Source organism: Scyliorhinus canicula, chromosome 3 (genome assembly GCF_902713615.1).
Source record: "Scyliorhinus canicula chromosome 3, sScyCan1.1, whole genome shotgun sequence".
In the NCBI taxonomy this organism is placed as follows: domain Eukaryota; kingdom Metazoa; phylum Chordata; class Chondrichthyes; order Carcharhiniformes; family Scyliorhinidae; genus Scyliorhinus; species Scyliorhinus canicula.
In genome coordinates this window covers 69,018,239-69,038,638 of record NC_052148.1, presented here as the reverse complement: position 1 = coordinate 69,038,638, position 20,400 = coordinate 69,018,239, and the positions used below count along the sequence as shown (strand labels likewise).

The 20,400-nt window shown below is 41.6% G+C and overlaps 1 protein-coding gene and 1 long non-coding RNA gene across 17 annotated transcripts in view; one reads left to right on the top strand and one right to left on the bottom strand.

The window, feature by feature from the left end:
* celf4 (CUGBP, Elav-like family member 4) overlaps window positions 1-13,640 on the bottom strand; it is a 1,331,379-nt gene extending 1,317,739 nt beyond the window's left edge. For 4 of the 16 annotated variants that reach the window (XM_038790670.1, XM_038790671.1, XM_038790672.1 and 1 more), the window contains exons 1-2: window positions 13,294-13,632; window positions 11,284-11,366 (exon numbers count right to left, since the gene is read on the bottom strand). In XM_038790670.1, coding sequence (XP_038646598.1) covers window positions 11,284-11,366; window positions 13,294-13,549 — 339 coding nt within the window. In that variant the 5' untranslated portion in view covers window positions 13,550-13,632. Of the gene's footprint in view, window positions 1-11,283; window positions 11,367-11,878; window positions 12,038-13,293 lie in introns of those variants that run through there. The other 12 variants (XM_038790669.1, XM_038790663.1, XM_038790664.1 and 9 more) reach the window with 7 other exon arrangements.
* Window positions 13,641-14,623: 983 nt separating this feature from the next.
* On the top strand, window positions 14,624-17,375 carry LOC119963706. The gene is made up of 2 exons (XR_005460134.1): window positions 14,624-15,017; window positions 15,588-17,375. It is a non-coding gene; the product is annotated as an uncharacterized LOC119963706 (long non-coding RNA).
* Window positions 17,376-20,400: the final 3,025 nt, after the last annotated feature.

Here is a 20,400-nt window from a genome sequence, read left to right as displayed (position 1 = left end):
AACACTTAAATTTGAGGCTATTTGCCTTGCAGAAGCCATGCTGGGGTTCTGGGGGTGAGGGTGAGGACAGTAAGAAGGGGTTAATCACATCTGACAGATACCTGCAGAAGAGCTATGGATATGACTAATGCTTTTTTAGTGGAAGTTTAAAATTTTGGAGCGGGTTTGGCCTAAATCCTGGGAACCTGAGGCTGCACATAACACCTTCACTATTGAACTACTTGACATTGTTAATTCAATGCAGAAGGGATTGAACCTGTAATTTATGCATCTTAATGCACGTAATATCTGGCAAAAGAGCCATCAGAGAAGCTTGTACTTCTGCTTTTGCAAAATAAACTAATATTGAAAAAATAGCTGCATGGAACTAAAAGGTAGTCTGTCCTCATGACCTATTTGTGGCACACCTTTATTTTCCGTGGTTCAGGTTAGTAGATTAGGTCTGACACTAACGTATGCCAAGATTCATATTATAACATAATTTACATATGGATATAGACACTGCTGTATACTTTGATATGAATGAATATTAATTGATATATTTTTGCACCACCCAACATTGGACAGATCAAAAGTCCAGAAAACATTATGCCAGTAGCAAAACAGGTATTAAACATAGACTGATGTCTAAGCACTGCCAAAAGGCACAAGAGAGTTTTAAAGCATACTTTTGCATCAAAGCTACTGTACTAAAAATGTCTTCTCATTAGAAAGTTACTGTTACAATCAACATTGAAACCTAACTGTAAGTACAGAAGCTTACCTACAATCTTCAGTACAACATTGCTCTTTAAGAAAGCTGCAATTTGTCTCAATAATGCTTAGTTTAAAATGATCAGATAGTAAGTTCTTAGAGCTCCCCATCAGGCTCAATAAATGAATGCACTGATAGTCAGCCACACATGCCAGCAAGATATCAAGTTTGATAGAAAATCTGTGCTCAGTTAGCAGAAGTCAACTTAGTGGTGGAGAGGATGCAATAATTGGCCTCAGCAGCCCTCTGATAGAGAAAGCAGAAGAAGCCAAGTTCCCAGACCTTTTTGCTATCACTGTTCCTTGCTGGAGAAAATTACATGGTTGTTGCAAAAAAAAAACTGGCAGAAGGAATATAACACTACACATGATCTACAAATTTGATTTGCATGGAATCATTAGTTTGATCGTGTCCTTTATCCGAGAACTGTAAGAACTATGCTCATAAGACCAACGCTAGTTTCAAATATTGTGTCCATATTGCAATTGTTTCCATCAGCCTGTATTTTGTACATATAATGGAGTGCATTTGTCTGTAGCAGAAGGCAAAGGACATAGCCTAAACATGAATTTTTGATTGTTGCTGTTACATTGGGAGCTTTAAGAATCTAATTCAGAAGCAGTTTTGGAGCATTAACATGAGGCGCCAGATGAAACATACAGGAGTGGAATGAACAACTACTTCCTTTGGCTGTGGTTTTCATATAATGGAGAACACAATTTGTTGCTCTGGGCTGTGGCACACCATGTGAAATAGATTGCTGGAGAGGGATGAGGGGCCAAAAAGCAAAGCACTCAGTTAAAAACAATTATCCATGTGTGAGTTAATATAATTTATTCTAAAGCTGTAATTGCTAAATGTATACTAGAATAACTGTTGTTTTAGGAAACACTGATTTTAATAAAAATATTGAACAAAGAGAGTTTGTTCTTTGTTGTGTTCTGTACGCTAAAACAATTCTAATACTCAAAAAATGGATATTATACTCAAACTGTAATTCAAACTTCATTTTCTAATCTGGCTGTCATGAAGGGTCCCAGTGACGCTGAGTAAACTGACTTCCTTTTTCCGTGGCACTGCATTTTCAGAAAATCCTCCTTTGGATGTTAACCTCTTATTTAGAATTATTGTTCTCCTTTTTCAGGTCTCTCTCAGCCCCCCCCCCCCCCCCCCCCCCCCAACTCACTTTCCTCGACTCGCTGTGCAGCCCACTTTTCTCCCGGCGTGCCTTTTGAATGCACGTCAGGCAAAAATATTTGACAAGCGATTTGAGGACAAAAAACCCCTTTGTAAAGATTGTCGATGCTAAAATGTAACTTGATTTCCAAATGTTCCCTTATTCTTTTTTAAATAACCTCTTTTAAGTTGCATTTCAGCCAATTTCAAATAAATATACGCCCGTAATAGTTATAAGTTAGATTAATTAGTTGGTGTTTGTGCTTTTGATGCCTATTTTCTTTTACATTTCTTTTATTCTTCGCTCCCTAATCCACAGATACAGACACCTTCTGTTGGAGGCCCATCTACATTAAAGTGTTTTCATTGAAAGTTATAACCAATACTTGAAATGAAGAAGGAATTTAAAAGTCTAAAAGGATCATTTAGCTCTACACCTGGTTCCAGATACACTGTGGATGGGAGTTTAATGGTACAGGCTGTGAGCTTTATTTTGCAGGAGGTGAGGGCTATTCAGTGAGGGGCTGATATAAGTCATACGTCAGTTTTATTTTTCCTCTTTTCCCTCCAGAGCTAGAACACATTGGTTCCCCCTCCCTCTCTGCCATCTGTCATTCCTCTATCAAACCACTGCAATAGGAGTGTAAAGTATTGAAAACCAAAGCGAAATCACAAAAATAAAGCAATTTTTCATATTGATAGTGTTTCCTGTATGGACGTGCTTTGCAAAGCAGACTGCTACAAAAAAGTACCATGTGAAGTGGACCTGTTATAATCAGGTTCTAGTTTTAAAATATACATTCGAGGTATTGCTAGATCAAATTTAGGAGTGTATGCTATGTTTTGATGTTTCAAAAGGCTGTTCCTTTGCCTGTACCTTGTTAATACCAACATTCATGTAAAAGGATACATTCAAGAATTTTACAGTTTGCATAATAGGAGCACCTTTTTCTCTTTAAAAACCTCCTCGTGCACTGAAAAACCACCAAAGCTCCACATTCTTATTTTAAACGAGTATTGCAGCACAAAGCCCTGCTGAGTTACACTAGAAGACCCATTCATCTTTGTGTGCCCTTTATTCAGAGACTTTAGGTCAAAGGTTTTGCTACTTAAGTCATTAATTATAGTCCATGTCTCTCGTCAGGAAAAGTGATGTTTTCTTTTTAAACCTTTGTTCAAACAGCTACCCTTCACCAATGCTTTGAGATTTCTCAATCACCTTTATTCCCAGATCAGAGCTGAAATGCACCGAGGACACTAATTAGACATTAATTTTTCCCCTCCGGGGTGGTCTTGTTTTCTGTCCCAGCTCCGAAACGAAAAATAAACAACAATCTTTCCCTTCACTTTCTCTTGAAATTGGATCCTCAAACCTAGTCTCTCTACATATAGGTACATAGAACATACAGTGCAGAAGGAGGCCATTCGGCCCATTGAGTCTGCACCGACCCACTTAAGCCCTCAATTCCACCCTATCCCCGTAACCCAATAACCTCTGCTAACATTTTTGGTCACTAAGGACAATTTTTCATGGCCAATCCACCTAACCTGCACGTCTTTGGACTGTGGGAGGAAACCGGAGCACCCGGAGTAAACCCACGCAGACACGAGGACAACATGCAGACTCCGCACAGACAGTGACCCAGCGGGAGAATCGAACCTGCGACCCTGGCGCTGTGAAGCCACAGTGTGATCCACTTGTGCTACCGTGCTGCCCCCCTCTTACTTTTTGGGGAGTGGAGGTAGCGTAGTCTTAGACAAACAGTCTGAGGCTGTCAATCACATTTCATAATTAAATCAAATTACATCAACTTTGCAGCAGAGTCATTGGGTCAATAACCCAAATGGTCAATGCCAGTGGTTTAAGCAGGTTATAATAAGTAAAAGAAGGAAGTATTTTCTGCAACTGGGGGTTATGTCGATGCCTGTACTCTACCAGCAGGCAGTGCTCCACTCATGACTACTGCTTTAATGATGGTACAGGCAGGAAAAGATAGTTGTTCAAGGCTGAAATTCTAAACAGCTCACCCCTTGAGTTAGATCATCCAGCGCTTTCTTCCTTACACATATTGGGCTGTTCTAGCAACCTTATCCAACAGGTGGTATTACCTTCATTCACAGAAGATGGAGTATGTCATTACTGACAAGTCACAATTGGTTTCTCTGACACAGCAGTTCATAGTCACTGCACCTGCTTTTGTGTGTTTACATGAGGCTGGTTGTATTATTTGTATCCATCTGTAATCTATCATTTTCCCCTTTTCAGTAATTTCTTTCTTTCCTTCATCTTGGCTTTATCTACAGAACAGCTGCACAATTTAACTCTTTGAAAACTAGAGTGACGCCTCTTCAAGAAAACCTTTTTTAAAAAAGAAATGTTTGTGCAGAGAGGACTGTAAAAAAGCATTCCTGCTGGGAAACTCCAGACAGCTCTTTAAATGTTACTTGGTACTGCTCCTCATTAAAAATTTACTCAGCATTTTCTACACATGCATGTGGCTAAAAATATTTTGAAAGCTGCAAAGCACATTCTGTACTCCAGGGGTTTATTTGCATAGTATATAAAGGAGTGTGAGGTATCTAAACAATGGAGCATTACTATTTAAGGAAAACCCTTTCTTTCTTTTGAGTGACCTTATTATCACATTGTAGCAATGCAATAATGTTTCAAAATATTCCTCTTCCTGTCAGCTGTTGATAGAACCACACACCAAAATGCAGGAGCCAGAGAAGCAGGGCCTAAAGGAAAATGTTCCTGCAGTAATGGAAAACACACACCCCAAAAAAAATTGATGGGCTCCCTGTCTGAAAAGTTTATGGCTCCGATATACTTTTCCCCACCCGTCCTATGATTGGTTGTTAGGCAGGTCAAGCCCACCCTAATGCACTGCTTCAAAGGGATTTGGCATGCTCAATGCTCAACTCCCTGGTAAGGCCTTGATCAGAAAATGGTGGCAGGAATAGTTATTTCAACCCACCTTCCCAAGACGCTGTCCCTGTTACTTGCACATGTGAAGTCTAAACTTGGCAGTCACCCTTATCCTAAGCTTCAATACTGACTCTCCTCAGACCTGGCGAAGCTCGTCAGGCTAATTGAGCAAACTGCAGCAGACTCAGTGAACACTAACATACTATGGGTACTGGAACTTTGTTTGAGATTGTAATGGCGTTGAGATTTGGATCATATTCAAGCTATCTTCTCACAATTTATGTCACCCAAGCCCATAATGATGTTGCATCATCATAACAAACTCCAAGTCTCTGTTATACCTTCTGGGTATGATGTTAGCCCAGTGGTAGGACCACCAGGATTGTTATCTCAGGCTACTGCCAATAGGAGACAAATTTATTGCGACTAGTTACATAAGCTCATTAATATTGAGCCATTCCAACTCAATTAGCATTACATTTTATCAAAGGATAGAAAGTTTATGAATATTTCAATAAAGGTCTAAGATTATTATTAGGAAAGTTACATATTACAGTTTATTGTAACATCAAATTGCCAAGATCCAGGGGAGATAAGTTTTGTTGTGAGCTGTGTGTTTACTTTTTTATTTCACGTATTATATTCTATTAATGTTTATGAGACATGTTACATTGTGAGGCACACAGGTACTAAGTAAAAGAGCGACTAAAGGAAATATTCTATCCTTCACAGATCATAGTATGTTTATTATGGCTGTTGCAAAGATGAGTTATTGAGTAGGTTTTATGAAAGCTATCAAGCTGTTCCATCACTCGGTGACTCACACAGATTGCATTGGGGATATTCAAATAGATTATGGCAGTATTACACTGCACATCATGTGAAGGGCTACCTGACATATCAGGTAAACAACATGGAAGCACTATTTGACAAATCAAATGGAGGCTTAACAAGTAGATCATGTTGAAAGGTTGTTAGGCCGAACATATGAAGGAGTTATCAGACAAATCACAAGGAATGTTAGAAAACTGATTACATGCAAGTGCTATTGACACATTATTAAGTATATCATGTAGAGGAGCTGTCAGCATATCACACAGAGAGGTTATCAAGCAGATAACATGGAGGATATCTTTCATGGAAATGAAAGTACAGACAGAAGGCACAGAGGGTTATTAAGCATACGATTGTGGGGTGTTTGGCAAATAACACTGAACAGCTATCATATACTGTGTGAATGGGATTATTATATAACATGTTTGGTTAAACAGATCATGTGAAGCGGTTATCAGGGAGACTTTATGGATGACTCAACAAATACCTTTAGAATTTAGGTGATATTACAAATGGAAATGAGAGAGAAAGAGAGAACTGGAAGGAAAACAAATCGAGTGCGAAACAAGTTTTCATCTCAGTTTTGTTGTAGAGCAGATGATCTTTTTTCATAACAAAGCCAAAACATTGTGAATGCAGATTTCTACAACTTTCTTTCATTAACAAAGCAAACTCTCCAGAACTCTCACTCATTAAAGTAAAGCTTAGCTCTTCTATGGTATATTTTTGTCTCAGAATATAAAATACAATTGTTTTATGAAAGTCTCCGTGTGAAAGATTAAATTATTTTTGTCTTTATGTTTAGAAAAATGCTGAGGCTAAAATCTTTTGATGTCACCGTGCAGATGAATAACCAGCCTTTCTTATTACTTTGGCATAAAGATGAGATAACGTGTTTCATTTGTTAAGTTGACAGAATGATATCAGCTTCTCTTTCTTCATCGTTTCATAGTGATAATAATCTAAATACTTTGTGTTCTTTCATCAGACCTTATATGGACCAACTGTACTTATGAAGTTAAATTCTTCTCTTTCCATATATTTACATTGTCTCACTGCCCCTTTCATTTGTCATAACTGTCTTTATTTTTTATACTTGCTATCTAACTTTAAATTTTATTTCATCCATCATTAGATTCTTCCTTTTTTTAATTCTATACACTGGTCTCAGACAGAATTAACAGATGGTCAGTGTCAGGACAAATAGTAATCAAGATATATTATGATATGCTAAAGCACATTACCATAACTCACCAGGTTATTGTGAAAATTATTGTTGATACAGTCTGTTACATCGATATTGATGTTTATCAGAACTGATTTGCAACTTTGTAAATTATTCAATATTGTAAATTACAAAAATAGCATGAACATAAGAAATAGGAGCATGAGTAGGCCTTTCTGCCCTTCAAGCTCTCTTCACCATGCAACGTGATCATGACTACTCTCCTGCCTCAACACCATTTTCTTGCATTATCCCCATATCCCCATATATAGCTTGATGTTTTTAATATGTAGAAATCTATCAAGCTGAGTCTTGGATTCAATGACTGAACCTCCACAGCTCTCTGGGGCAGAGAATTCCAAACATCCTGTGAGTGAAGAAATTCTGCGTCACCTCATTCCTAAATGGCCTGCCCCTTATTCTCAGAATGTGCCCCTTGGTTCTAGAGCCCACAGCCAGGGGAAAATGATCTATATCTATGTGTGCATTTATATATTTCTGTATGAGTATTCTGACTGTACACATATGCCGGTCCATATTGTATTTCTTTATATCGTGGATTACTTTTCCTTCGATACTCATTTGACACCAGAAGTAAAGCCTTTATCACAGCAATACTTGTATAGTGTTAAAGTGCTCCTTGTCTTTCCTGAGTCTGCAAAGAAGATTTAACTTGAGCAAACTAATCTTGTGGGATCAAGAAGCGTTCCAGGCAAACCAAGGCTCTACCTTGATTCAAATGTCTTTGTATCACAATATTCCCAAGACTAATAGTAATCCCACATTACTGTAAGAAGATAGGGCACATATAGGAATTAGTTAGATCATTCTTTATTTGACCCCCAGCCAGACTACTTCAGAGCAGAACTAAGTTTTCTGATCAGTAATTCTCCTTCTTTGCACCTTTCTCCATTTTGTTGTTTTTCCTGAAATACAATACATTTTCCCATGAACTGATGTGAAGTTTATTGATGGCGAGCAGGGTGGTACATGCTATTTTTTCCTGCCCAGATTAAGCATTTTTCCCAGCGCAAAGCCACGCCATCCAGTCGCGTAGTCAGGGGTCAGAAAATGTAATGTATTGCTGGATAATAACATCTTATTGTCAGGCATCAGTGATGTGCGAACCCAAAGACATCGAACCCAGAACAAATATGATACACGTTTTCCTTCTCTGTTGCCTAATATCCATCTTTTTGTATTTCCTATTTTAAAAAAAATATGTGCCGGTTGTCTTCTCGGGAGTGAACTTAGATGCTTGGCAACACAAAATTGATATCTCTAGAGTGCAGCATGCCTACTTCCAACCTCCGCCCCCACCCCCAAAACTCTCATTATTGTGCGGCACCATGTGCTCCGCAGCAGCCTGTTAATGAGACATGGCAGATACAGCAGGCTCACAACTCTCATCCTCTGAAAGGAAGCATTTCCTTATTAAGCTCCATCTCATTACTTTCAGCTTCAGCCATTCAATAGACAATAATGAGTAAGTATAAGTGCTCGCTCGCTCGCTCTCTATGACTCAGACGGAACATGTGTAATCATCCCGGCACACATTTTTTGCACACATCTTGCACCTCCCATTAAACGCTTTTACTGGCTTTTCCTTTTTAAAAAAAAATGTCTGCAATTCTTCACAATGCCCCCGAGTTTCCAGCAGGTCAACAAAGCCCAAACTGACTCCAATTCATGTAATCAGTCTCTTATTGCACTGTCTTTCTCACTTTCACCGAGACACTCATGCATTCACTTTTTCATAATAAAATCGCATTGTCTGCAATCTAGTGCACAGCATGGAATGAGATTCCTAATGTTAAAAATATAATCCTAAACAAGCTTTGGCAAACAGAGTTCAGATGATGTAAAGCCGCTCAAAAGATCTGACAAACATGCTCTTGTGTGTGAGAAACCATTCCAGGAATCCTGCGTTCCCTTCCCTGCATCAGTATTGCATCTGCTCCCAGATTAGTCCAATGAGCCGCTAAAAGTTACAAATGGGTCTTTTGCGGACTGTTTGCAGCAGGTCTGGGAGCTGTGTCGTCTACTAACCAAATCCAAATGTAATGAAACCTTGATTCTTCTGCACGCAGTCTCCTTTATGACGGATGCCAACAATATCAGATTTGGATGTCTAAGGTTTCCCCCATAATTTACTTGAAAATTGATTTCATAACTTCGAAACCAACCAGGCAGCCAAACGGTACTGGATAGTGAGGAAATGGATTTACGGAAATTAAGTTAGAGGCTCTTGTCTCATTTTTTTTCAGATGTCACTAAGTATAAAACGACCTAAGAACATGGATATGGCGAGTTGAAGCTACAGTCTTCTCTCGCTGATATCACATTGATGAAAGGGGGCAAAAAGCGGGCTTTTCTTTGACTGATTCTTCAGCAGTGGGACTACTTTTCGCTGTTTACTATTTGTTGGTGAGCTGAAGCAGATGACGTCATTAATATTTCGAAAAGCGCTTTAGTAATCAAACGGGTGGCGAGGCTGCTCCCAGCAGATACATCATCCTCATCGCTCTGAGTACCAGTGTTAACCTTTAGCATGCTAACACAAACACCGTGCTGCTGTCAGATGATATTTTCGCTCTGCCATGGTGCTGGGAAAAAGTGGACGGCAGCTGAAAGTGCACAAAAGGATGGAGCAGCTTTTCTTTTAAACACACATGCGTGCACAAAGATTGGTCATTGGGGTCTTAATTATTTGTGTCTAATGGCCACCAATTACTGTGTAAACTAATAATATTGCCTAACAATGTAACAGTGAAGTGCCCGGTGGCCAAGCCTCCCCCTCCCCACCAACACCCCACCCACCCTCCGCTTCAAATGTGATTAGGTTTGTGAAGATTTGAGAATGACAGACTATTACATCCGATGAAGAGGATTAATAAGGATGGGGAGGGTATAGGGGGAGGTCTTTTTAAAACTTGGAGGGCTGTTTCATAGCAGTGACAGCTGTTGACTTAAATACATCTCTACAAATGGAAATGAAGCAGGCCATGGGAAAGCTGAAGGCTTCTGTATGATAATAAGTCTTGACAAAAGCCACACAGCCCCATGATAGTAGGTGGTTTACACGCTGAATACATAACGATTCTCACTACAGCTACCAAGTATACATCTCTGATTCAGGGCTGATTAAAAATATGTGTATAAACACAGAGTGAAAACACAGATTGGATCAGAGGTGGCACACGGATGGTATTAATCTAAAAACTTCAACCGCAATTTGTTTCCCCCATTGGGGAGAACTCTGGTTACAATTTTGCCATTTCTACATCTCTCCGCATGAAACGTAATCCATCCACACAGATGTCTATGAGTGATATATATTATACACAATGCTAGATGTATATATCCAGACACGCACACATATATTTATGTATATGTATAAGCAAATATATACATATATAGTGATATAAATCGCGGGAGGGACGACGTGGAAGAGCAAAGGCTGATTAAATTGTGGAAAAGCAGAATTAAAAGGTTTGATGAAGTTGTATCGTGTGCTTCTCGAAATTTTTCAAAGGTTAGGCTTCCCTCCAATTATTGCTGTGTTAAAAAAAAGATATGGTACAATGGTCAGGCGCAAGAGTGTTCTTGCAAAGATTGCATGGTCCCGCGTTACCTCCCAGCCCCAAACCGCGCTGATTTGTAAAATGCCTGCTTGAATCTGTCAGCTTGTTATAAAATATGTATTTCCAGCAGCAGAATTAATCGATGAGAGAGGATGTCACAGCTGATTGCATAAATGACTTTTGAAAGCCAGACTTAAAATGTCCATAATCACACTACAGTCTTCCCTCAGCGAGATCTAAAAAAATCACACACACCACCCTGGACTGTCAGGGGAATGCTGTCGCAGCTCTTTGAAAGAAAAGAACTTGCCCACTGCCATCCACGTGGCTCATTGTCTGAAGCTGCTCATCTGTACCTGAATCTCCTGCCTGCTAAAAGTTCTCATGTACGCCTATATATAGTCATCGTATTTACACACACACACACCAAAACGGCGACTTAAAGACTGCCTGTGACACAAAGACAGGTCACTGGTCCGTGACACGATGGCCATTCACCAAATGAAACCACTTCTCCCTCCTCTACCTCCCGCCAAGCCGCACCATGGTGGAACCTTATTCTCGCGCCCCCATCCAAATTTGAAACAAATACACCAATAAATAAAACATACCACACTGCCAATAATACGATGAACGACTTTCATTTTAAAGTTTTATTACTTGAAAAATCTAAGCAGCGCCTGAGGAGATGCGGCAACTTTTTTTTTGGCATGGGAGAGAGGTGATGGATCTCGGATCCGTCACCAAGACAAGAAAACTTGAAAGGATTTCTTGAACTTACCCCAGGTAATGTCTTCTGTTCATGCAGTGCACTCTGGGCCTTCAGAGCAGATTCCCTGGCACAGTACGTTAGGAAGGCACAACCTAATCATTTCATTAAAAATACACAAAAACACTGCGATTATAATGTTGCCATCACCTTTTATTAAAATCCTCAAATGATTCTTTTACTACTTATTGTCACAGCAATTCAGTGTTGGCACATGCAGATTGGTGTCATGAACAGTAACGTGCGCCTCACTAAATCACTTGTATGTGATCGACCTATGTCACTAACCAGATTTTAGGAATATATTGCTGCATGCACTTTTGGAAATCTATGATCTCCCGCATTGTTAATGCCTGAATAGTGGAGTGTAAAAACACCAAAACTATGTGAAAGCATAATATTTAATTCAGAGAACATACTCCAGTGCATATATACACCTTCAAACATAACTCCAACGTGGCACACAATACTCATATTTGTTTACTGTGTTTGGCGCTTTCCGTCTACATTAAGAGCAATATTTTCTTTCATTGAAAAGGGTGTGGGATGCAATTCTATGGCAGAGGACGCAGACTTTGACATTAACTACTGAAGCTGCGACAATTACCTTTGTGTTATTAGAAGTCTGTGCTGTCTGCACAGTGCCATATGTGGTCTGGCAGTGGAAGTTAACCCGCAGGAGTTGTCACTGCTGATGCAGAGCACGCCCCCCAGGAACTTAGAACTCGGTAGCTCCACGCCAGCCGTACAGAGTGGGCACACTGGGGAAAAGGGGGCTGTGTAAAGAGGTCACAGGCTCTGACCTGGCTTATTTGCAGTGGAGGCGTAAATAATGGATGTATTTTTCAAAACCGACTGCACCACATGGAAATAATTCAAAGGAAATCGTTCTGACCGGCTATGGACAGAAATTGGACACTACTTTACATTCTTACAATGGGGTGGAGAACTGCAGCCGATAATCTTAATACGATCAGTAAATAATTATCTAAAGCTTTAAAGAACGAGTGTTTGGAATCACATCACTCATATCTGTGAAATTTCAATCCACGCTTATTGAAAATAGCAAGCAGTCTTATCCGCGCCTGAGTATGCGGCCACTGAACTCATAAATATTGCATTTTAAATTACAGATAACCCAAGGCCCTTTTCATATCTGACTTTTACCACCCAGCCTATTGCCCTCTCCAACACCCAGACTAGCGGTGCACCTGCACACCCTTGTGTGCTTTTCTGCATATCACACAACAGCTGGGTCATTTCGCTTTATTTTCTTTTAAAAACACGACTATAATCCAGCAAGTTATTATTCCTGTGTGTGTGTGTGTGAAGCTAGCGTTTAGCACCATCAGTGATTAACCCCTCCACCACCCCCTCCGCTCCACTCCTATAGTTCAATCGCGACCCAAGTCATCCAAATCATTGAAACAAAATGTATAAAAAGTTGTCTTATTTTAACAAAGGCTAGAGGTGTACATTGTCGGAGCCGGAAGCGCTGTCTAATGTTAACTGGCGGGAGCTTTTTCTTGCAAATAAGAGGGGCGCGGGGGTGGGGGGCGATTAAAGAAAAACTAAATGTCTCCACGCAAAAAGAAAAGGGAGGGTGGTGGGGAGAGGCGGCCACGCTATTCGCCGGGTGCTCTGCAATCCCCAAGTTCTTTCAGTCTGTGCAAAGTGTGCATGGAAGAAGCAAGCGTGCCTTAAGCACCCATCAGCTCCCCGGCTTCTTTTCAAATCGCGGGTCGCTCGTGCTCTTTTACAAACGCTGCTTTTTTTAAAAACCAAACTCTCGGAAACGAGTTGGTGTTTCACGCTCTCGCGGTGGACGCTTTCCTTCAGCACCACACCACTAGCTGGCTGGCTGCACCCCGAACATTTCAATTGTGAACAAAAACCCAGGAAGCACAATCCGACAGTCGGATTGCACCGACTTTAGAGAGCCCCCGCACGCCTCCCCACCCCACACCCCAGGCAGCCCGGAGTGGCTCAGAGCAGTGCAGAGAGTGCTGAATGTGTACAGACCCTTGTGCATGCCGGTGAAGCGGTCCTTCAGCACCGTGAGCTCGTAGATCTTGCCAAATTCCTCAAAGAGGGGCTTGAGGTCCTTCTCCTCCAGGTTGCGGGGGATCTGGCCGATGAAAAGTTTGATGGCGTCGTGGTCCTTCATGGGGATGGTGCTGTTCTGGCTGTGGTTGAGTCCGTTCATAGGCCCGTTGGCAGTGCTGATCTGGATGTTGTTGTCTGCTGCCTGCTGCACGCCGTTCGTTAACGTGGCCATCTTTCTCCCACACTGCGTGACGTCAGGCAACTTTCCTTTACATTGACTCGGCCGTTTAAACAGACTGGATGGGCTCAAGGTCGGCGCAGAGCCGGGGTGGGCAAAGCAGCTCCTCCTCCTCCCCCTCCCCTCCCTCTTTACCAACATCCACCAACACCCCACACAGTGGTAGCGTCCATCATCCAGCCATAAAAAGGCAGCTTGCGCACGTCCCCCCTCCCCTCCCTCCCTTCTATATAATAATAAATCCCTTCCCGCTTTACTACCAAATAAAAGCAAGGGAACACAAAAGCGCTTTTGACAACAATGATTTCATGGTCTGGGTCCCCCCGGTCCCCCCCCCCCCCCACCCTCCTCTAAACTATCATTTTCGATCGCTATCACCGGTTAAATGCATTGGAAATGCCTTTGTGCATGTTGTTGGGGGATTAGATGCGATATCCCGACTATTTCGGGCTACTTGCATTATTGCAATGTTTTCCATCACTTTAATGTCGTGCGCGGAGGTCCGAACTCATTCTTGGAAAGCAGGTGATGTGGGAACAAAGAGAAACGGTCCCAGCCTCCGAGGGCTGGGAGCTGGGGGTCTAGCTGGGGGGTTTTGTGGGGAGGAGGGAGTGCGAGGGAGAAAGGTCCAAATCATTCGCTGAACATGAACATTGAAAGATGAGGGCGTTTGATTTTGACAGAACGGGGTAATCTCTTCCATTGAGTTTGAGCATCTCTGTTTTGGGGGGAGGAGAGGGAGTGCGAGAGACAGGAAGAGTGAAGCGAATGTTTTGTTCAAAGCGAACTGGGGACTTCACTCGTGGCTCACATTGTCACAGAAAGCTCCTGTTTAAATCGAACACAGTTCCCTAAACTCACCCCCACCCCGCCCATATTCAGCGGGGAGCGGGTGGGTGGGGTGTGCTGGATCCCTCACATTGGATTCCTGCTATCTCTAGTTTGCATTGGCGGGAGGTTTTGGAAAGCACCCCCGCCAGCTTGCCGGAGTGGGTTATTTTAGGTTTTTTTGCACAATAACTAGAGCGATCAACATCTCGGTCGACATGGTCCGAAGATCAAATCACTGCTCAGAAATCACATCCGACATCAATTCGCAACTATTCAATGATGATTAAAAAAACTTTCCCACTGCACCTTTGCTGATTTTAGCTGCTCCAATACACCCCGTAGGGGGCGGTGGGTGAGAACACCCATTACAGTTTAAAATACCTCTATTATTAAACACTATTATAGTGGCTGGCTCTGCCCGCCTCCGCTCCCGCCAAGAGGTGCGAAGCTTTTGGAAAATGCTGAATTCAAAACTCCGAACTAAACAAGCTTTTTAAAGCAACGACGATCAAAAAGAACCTCTGACCCGAAGGTGCTTCCTCTTCAGATGCATGGTATTATTTTTAAGCAGGCTACGACTAGTGTTGGTCAGATCAATGCAAGACAACATTTACTTCATGATAACATCAATGTATGTGCCATGGGTGGGTGAGTTGTTTTCGGGGTGGGGTGGGGGAGATGCAATATTTTACCCTCCAAGGGGTTGGATAATTTGAGCTTTTCCCTCGGTCCTTCTGTTGCAATAGACCCCCCAGCAAAGAAAATACACCCCCTTTTTCTGCCTTTACATCGATTGCCTGCATTGGCTCCTTCCCTAAGTCTGCCATAAATATGTTCTTATACATTTGAAATCTGGATAAAGAGCGATTATAAAGCGTTAGTGGTGCGGTTGACGGTGCGTTGCATGTAGCTACAACCACCCGCCCTCTAACTTGTCATTTGGCCGTTTTGGGTTTTTAAAAACAAATAACAATGCGGGAGGTGGGGGTGGGGGGCAATGAAAGGATTTACTTCCAAAGAGCTGTCTAAAGTCGGTGCATTCCGAGTGAATCTATGTGGGACTGGTGGTGTCTCTATCCAAGGTGCTGAAATAGACCCACTCGGATGAAAGCTGTTAGCAAACACTTTGCCGTTTCGCACAGACACGCGGGTTGCTAAGAAACACAGTCTCTTAAACATTTTATCTTCCTTTTGTGACCAGCACTGTACACACAAATTATTAACAACAATTACGCCTGTTATTCATCCGAGTTTCTTGACGTCAAATATGTTCAAGTTTCATTGCTGAGAGAGGGAGGCAGAGCGAGGAAGACCCTGTGTCCACACGATCTACCGAAAGACTAAGGGCTGAGGGAAGGCTTGCTGTTTGACGCTAATAGACTTGTTTCCAAGCTGGGCTGGGGCTTGAGAAAAAAACACACTCAGAAAACGCAGTTCATTCCTAAGGGCTGGCTTATTCCAGCTTGTCTTTTAAAAACATTTCCAGTACGCCACATATCTTTTTCGCAGCAAATCACGTATTAAATCGCTTATTTTACCGAAAAGGCAGTTTTTCTTTGAGATAGGCACCGTGAAGAGAGAGAGAGAAAAAACAAAGATTGTGTTTGCCTGGAGGTGATGATGGACTTGTATACATTTTGATTCGAACACGCTCTTTTACTTTAGCTGATGAAAATCTCCTTGACGTTTAATTCTTACTCGAGAGGGAGAGAGAAAATAAAACAAAGTCTAATCCCAGTCAGCAAGCGGCTCGATGCAGTTAGCTGAGCAGCTTGCAAAGAAACATTTTGGAGGCGATCACTGAGGGCAGGTTCTCTCCCTGGTCAGTCACAAAAGAGGGCCCGGCCTGACACGCTGGAAACAAATGGATTCAACATTTGGAAGCAGTTTGACGAGCAGGAGAGTCAACCGGCCTTCCCTGTGACTGGATTTAACCTCTTACAAGTCTTCTTTGTGCCACAGGATGATCACCTTAATGAGAACCGAGCAAAAACAAGTCTCTAACTGGTGAATGTGGCCCAAAAGGTGGAACACTTGTGAGGCATAACGCCTCTAACTATTGCCTCGAACTAATTTGCCGACTTCTTGTTAACTGGAAGTGAAAACTGGTGGCGGTTAATCACACACATTTAATTCAATGTAAGAAACTGAATTAGAAGTGAAACGCCCATTGATTTATTCACATTCGTAAACCCCACGATTGTATTTAAGCGCTAAACCCCTATATAATAGTCACAAAATGGCCTTTTCTCTCGTTAAACTTTGAGCATGGCTGTGCATTCCAAACAGTGTGATATAAATTTGTGATAATGAGTACAGCTTAATGTTGACCATAAACAAACTGTAAAAGTGGTTCAATGTTCATTTACTAATAATCCCATAAGTGTATACCAGACACTTGCACATTAGCTTCTTGTAAAGCAATTTTTGATGCCTACACGTATGCTTTCTCCTTTTCAGTGTAAAGCTATTTACCATGAATATTTTAATAAATAGTATTTTTCATCAGATTAAACTGTTAACAACTGCTTTATCAGTTTGATGTATGTGACTGTGGCTATGCGATTTTGTATGAAAGTTCCTTTGTGAACATTACAATGCTCCTCACAAGGTCAGAAAGCAGCAGAACTTGTTCTATGTATTTACTGAATAACACTGGGCATACATTTAAAACATTACTGGAATATGGGGTTGGCTATCCTGACCTTGAATTGAAAACTACTTCAAATAAACATTATGAATGAAGATTGGTCTGACTCATCGTTCAACAATATGAGAAACAATTGCAGTTTGTGTATTCCAGAGCAACAAATTAAAGAGAAAAGTTTTAAAACTGATTTCTAGTGTTCTAAAAAAAAACTATCAGACTATGCACTGTACATGATACCAGGGGCAAATGGTAATCGAGCATTCAGTGATTGGTAAAGTATCGCATAAAGAAATGGAACTGTTATCCCTAGTACATGGAACTAATAAAAAAAATGAAAAAAATCCATGATTACACAATTGAATTCAGTCAACAAAATCTCTGGCTCTTCTTGTTTTTATTGATTTTTAACATCATTCTGCAGTCAAAAGTTATTTCAATTTGATTCATCTAAGACTGCCATGGCTTATATACAACTTATACCACATAAACACATACCTTAAAAATAACCATATTATTTATATTTAAGTAGTATATTTTAGAGATTCCATTATCAGTGTGTGTCAAATATATTGTCAAACCTTTAAATTATGCAGGTTTTAAAAATAAATGCAGAAATAATCTTAACTAATGGCATTTTCCAATACCTTGCAGATTGTTAAACGCAACTTCAACTCAACCAATTGACACATCTTCATTTTTTGCAAATAAAACACCAATCCAATAATTTGAATACAGCACAAATCCTGAAAAAAACGAAAATGCATCCAACACATACTTTGCTTTAAATCAAATGAAAAGATTGACTTTGATTGCTATTAGAATTCACAAAGATTAACCATTTTGCTCAATTAATTCATGCAATGCTAATATTTGTATTGTGTCAGAGTGGTCCAGTCGAACAACACAAACATTTGAAAATGCCTGAACATTATTACTGCACTGTTACTGGATTGTAAAATTTTATCATCTTGGATCGTACATTTTAAGTGCAAACCAAAGTGGACGGGAAGGTAACCAATGCCCAAGTATTGGGAGGTACAATTTTTGAGTTGACCACCATGCTGTTTTCAAACCATTCAAAGATCGATGTAGGTTGAGCAGATAGGGTTAATGTTTTTCTCTCCCATAATATAGAGGAGGGTGGAAATCAGCCTGATTTATTTTCTGTTACTTTCCCTGTGCTTGCATCTCAATGCATAGATTTCCTACTTGATCTGCTGTCACAATTGAAAACTCACCTTCAAGCAGCTGCTCATTTCTTGCTATCCTACAGTAAATCATATGATTACATCAATGTCCTATTGAATATTTCTGGAAATAGTTACTGTGGACAATCTCATAATTGCTTCAACATTGCCACATCTGGTTGAGTCATATTTTTAATCAGAATGCAACTTTCTGAACAAAATACTAAACCTGTAATAATCATAGGGAACGTGCTTCAAGGATTATGTGATCAAACAAAAGATAAATAATAGCAATTATGTTCTGGTGTAGTTACTAATCAGGCCAAACATCCTAAATTTCTTCACGTAATGATTTACTTATTTTCAAATGGAGTGACTGTTGCATGGGTAAATACAGCACCAGCACTGTGTTAACTATGTTCCATAATTAGCCAGATAATGAATAGTTAATGGCATTAATTGGGGAAAAATGTTGACCAGGACATTGGGACAGTTGCATGTATTTCTATGAATATTAACACGGTATGTTTAATTTCCAATGTAACCATCTCAATAAGCAGTCCAACGTTAGTATTTGAACCACTGCAAGCAATGCTCCTTCCATATTGAACTGTATTGCCTGTCTAGATTATAAATTTAAACTAGGAAATGCCATTTGAGCCTATATCCTCTGAACCAGAAGCAAGACTATTACCAATAACCAGCGTTAGTTCAATGGTAGTGCTCTGTATCTGAGTCAGAAGGTAATGGGTTCAAGGCTCATTGGAGGTATTTAACACTTAGGGCATGATTCTCTGGAAAGATTTCTAAGTGTTGTAGTGAGTGGGGATTGCCACAAGCTTCCCAGCACCCAGTCCAGTGAGGCCGGCAATGCTATTTAATGTTAATTGGTCCACTTAACGAGGCCTCACGGGCTTCTCAACGCAAATGAGGGTTCATCTGTTGATTCGCCGGCACCACGCTCGCCAGCCACCTGCTAACAAAGTCGAGCAGTACTTAAGCTACACTTGCTCAGCCAACCCAAGCCAGCTCGCAACAATGACTCTGAGGAGACCAGCCCCAATATTCAGGAACGTTGACCTAGGGAGGCTGCTAGACAGTGTGGAGGCCAAGGGGGAATGTCCTGTTCCTCCGAGGGTGCAGGAGGGTCAGCCATACGGCAGCCAATGCTACCTGGAATGAGGTAGCAGTGGCAGTGAGTTTGGGGAGTATGACCAGGAAGACTGGCCTCCAGTGCAGTAAGAAGGTCAATGACTTACACTGGGCAGCATGAATGAGCAGACACCAACATCCCCTCCCAAATACCCCGCCTCCCTGATACCTCTCCCCCCACATGGAAGTATCTACCTCCCTTCAACACCCCCAACTCTTCCTCCATCCCCCCTTTCAAACCCCCTTCACAACTCACCCCCCCCCCCCCCAACCAGTGTGAACCACATGTGTGGCTATAAATGCTCTCTCTGTGTCTCCTCAGGAAAAGTTCTCCCACAATTACCGGGAAAGGGCCATGACTGGCAGAAGGGTGCCAGACATCAGAATCCTCACCACCTTCAAGGAGAGTGCCCTGGAGGTAACACTGTGGCCGATGGCAGGGCGGTGACCAAAGCGGAGGCTGGTGGACACCATAGTGATGACTAACCATCGGGCCTCATCCAAAGGACCTGTTAAACATGGTTGTTATTACCTTCCAGACTAATCCACCCTCCCACTGACCACATGCCCATTCTCTTGCAGGCCCTCGAGCTGCATGCGCTGCCCTCCCCTTCTCCAGTCACCCAGAAGGCCACATCAGAGGAGGGCTCCGACGATGCCACCATAATGGTTGCATCACAGCTGTCATCGCCACCCTCCACCAGCGCAAATACACACACCTCGGTGGGATATGTTAGTGGTCAGGCTTCTGGGGTACAATCTGATGAGCACCGATTCCTCATTTTTCTGGGGGCTAGCAGGGAGGCAGCGTAGAGCACCCAGCTCTAGCTGCCGATATGCCCTGGAGAATTGCCAGGTCCTGACAGCGCATGCGCACGGCAGCGGCCCGCAAAATAGTCCATCCCTTCGGCTGGTTCATGTGCCCTGTACCGCCCCACCACAGTGTCCTCAGTCCCGAATAATTCCCCCAATGTGTTGGCCAATATTGATCTGTCAAACAACAACTACAAAAACAAATCATTTAG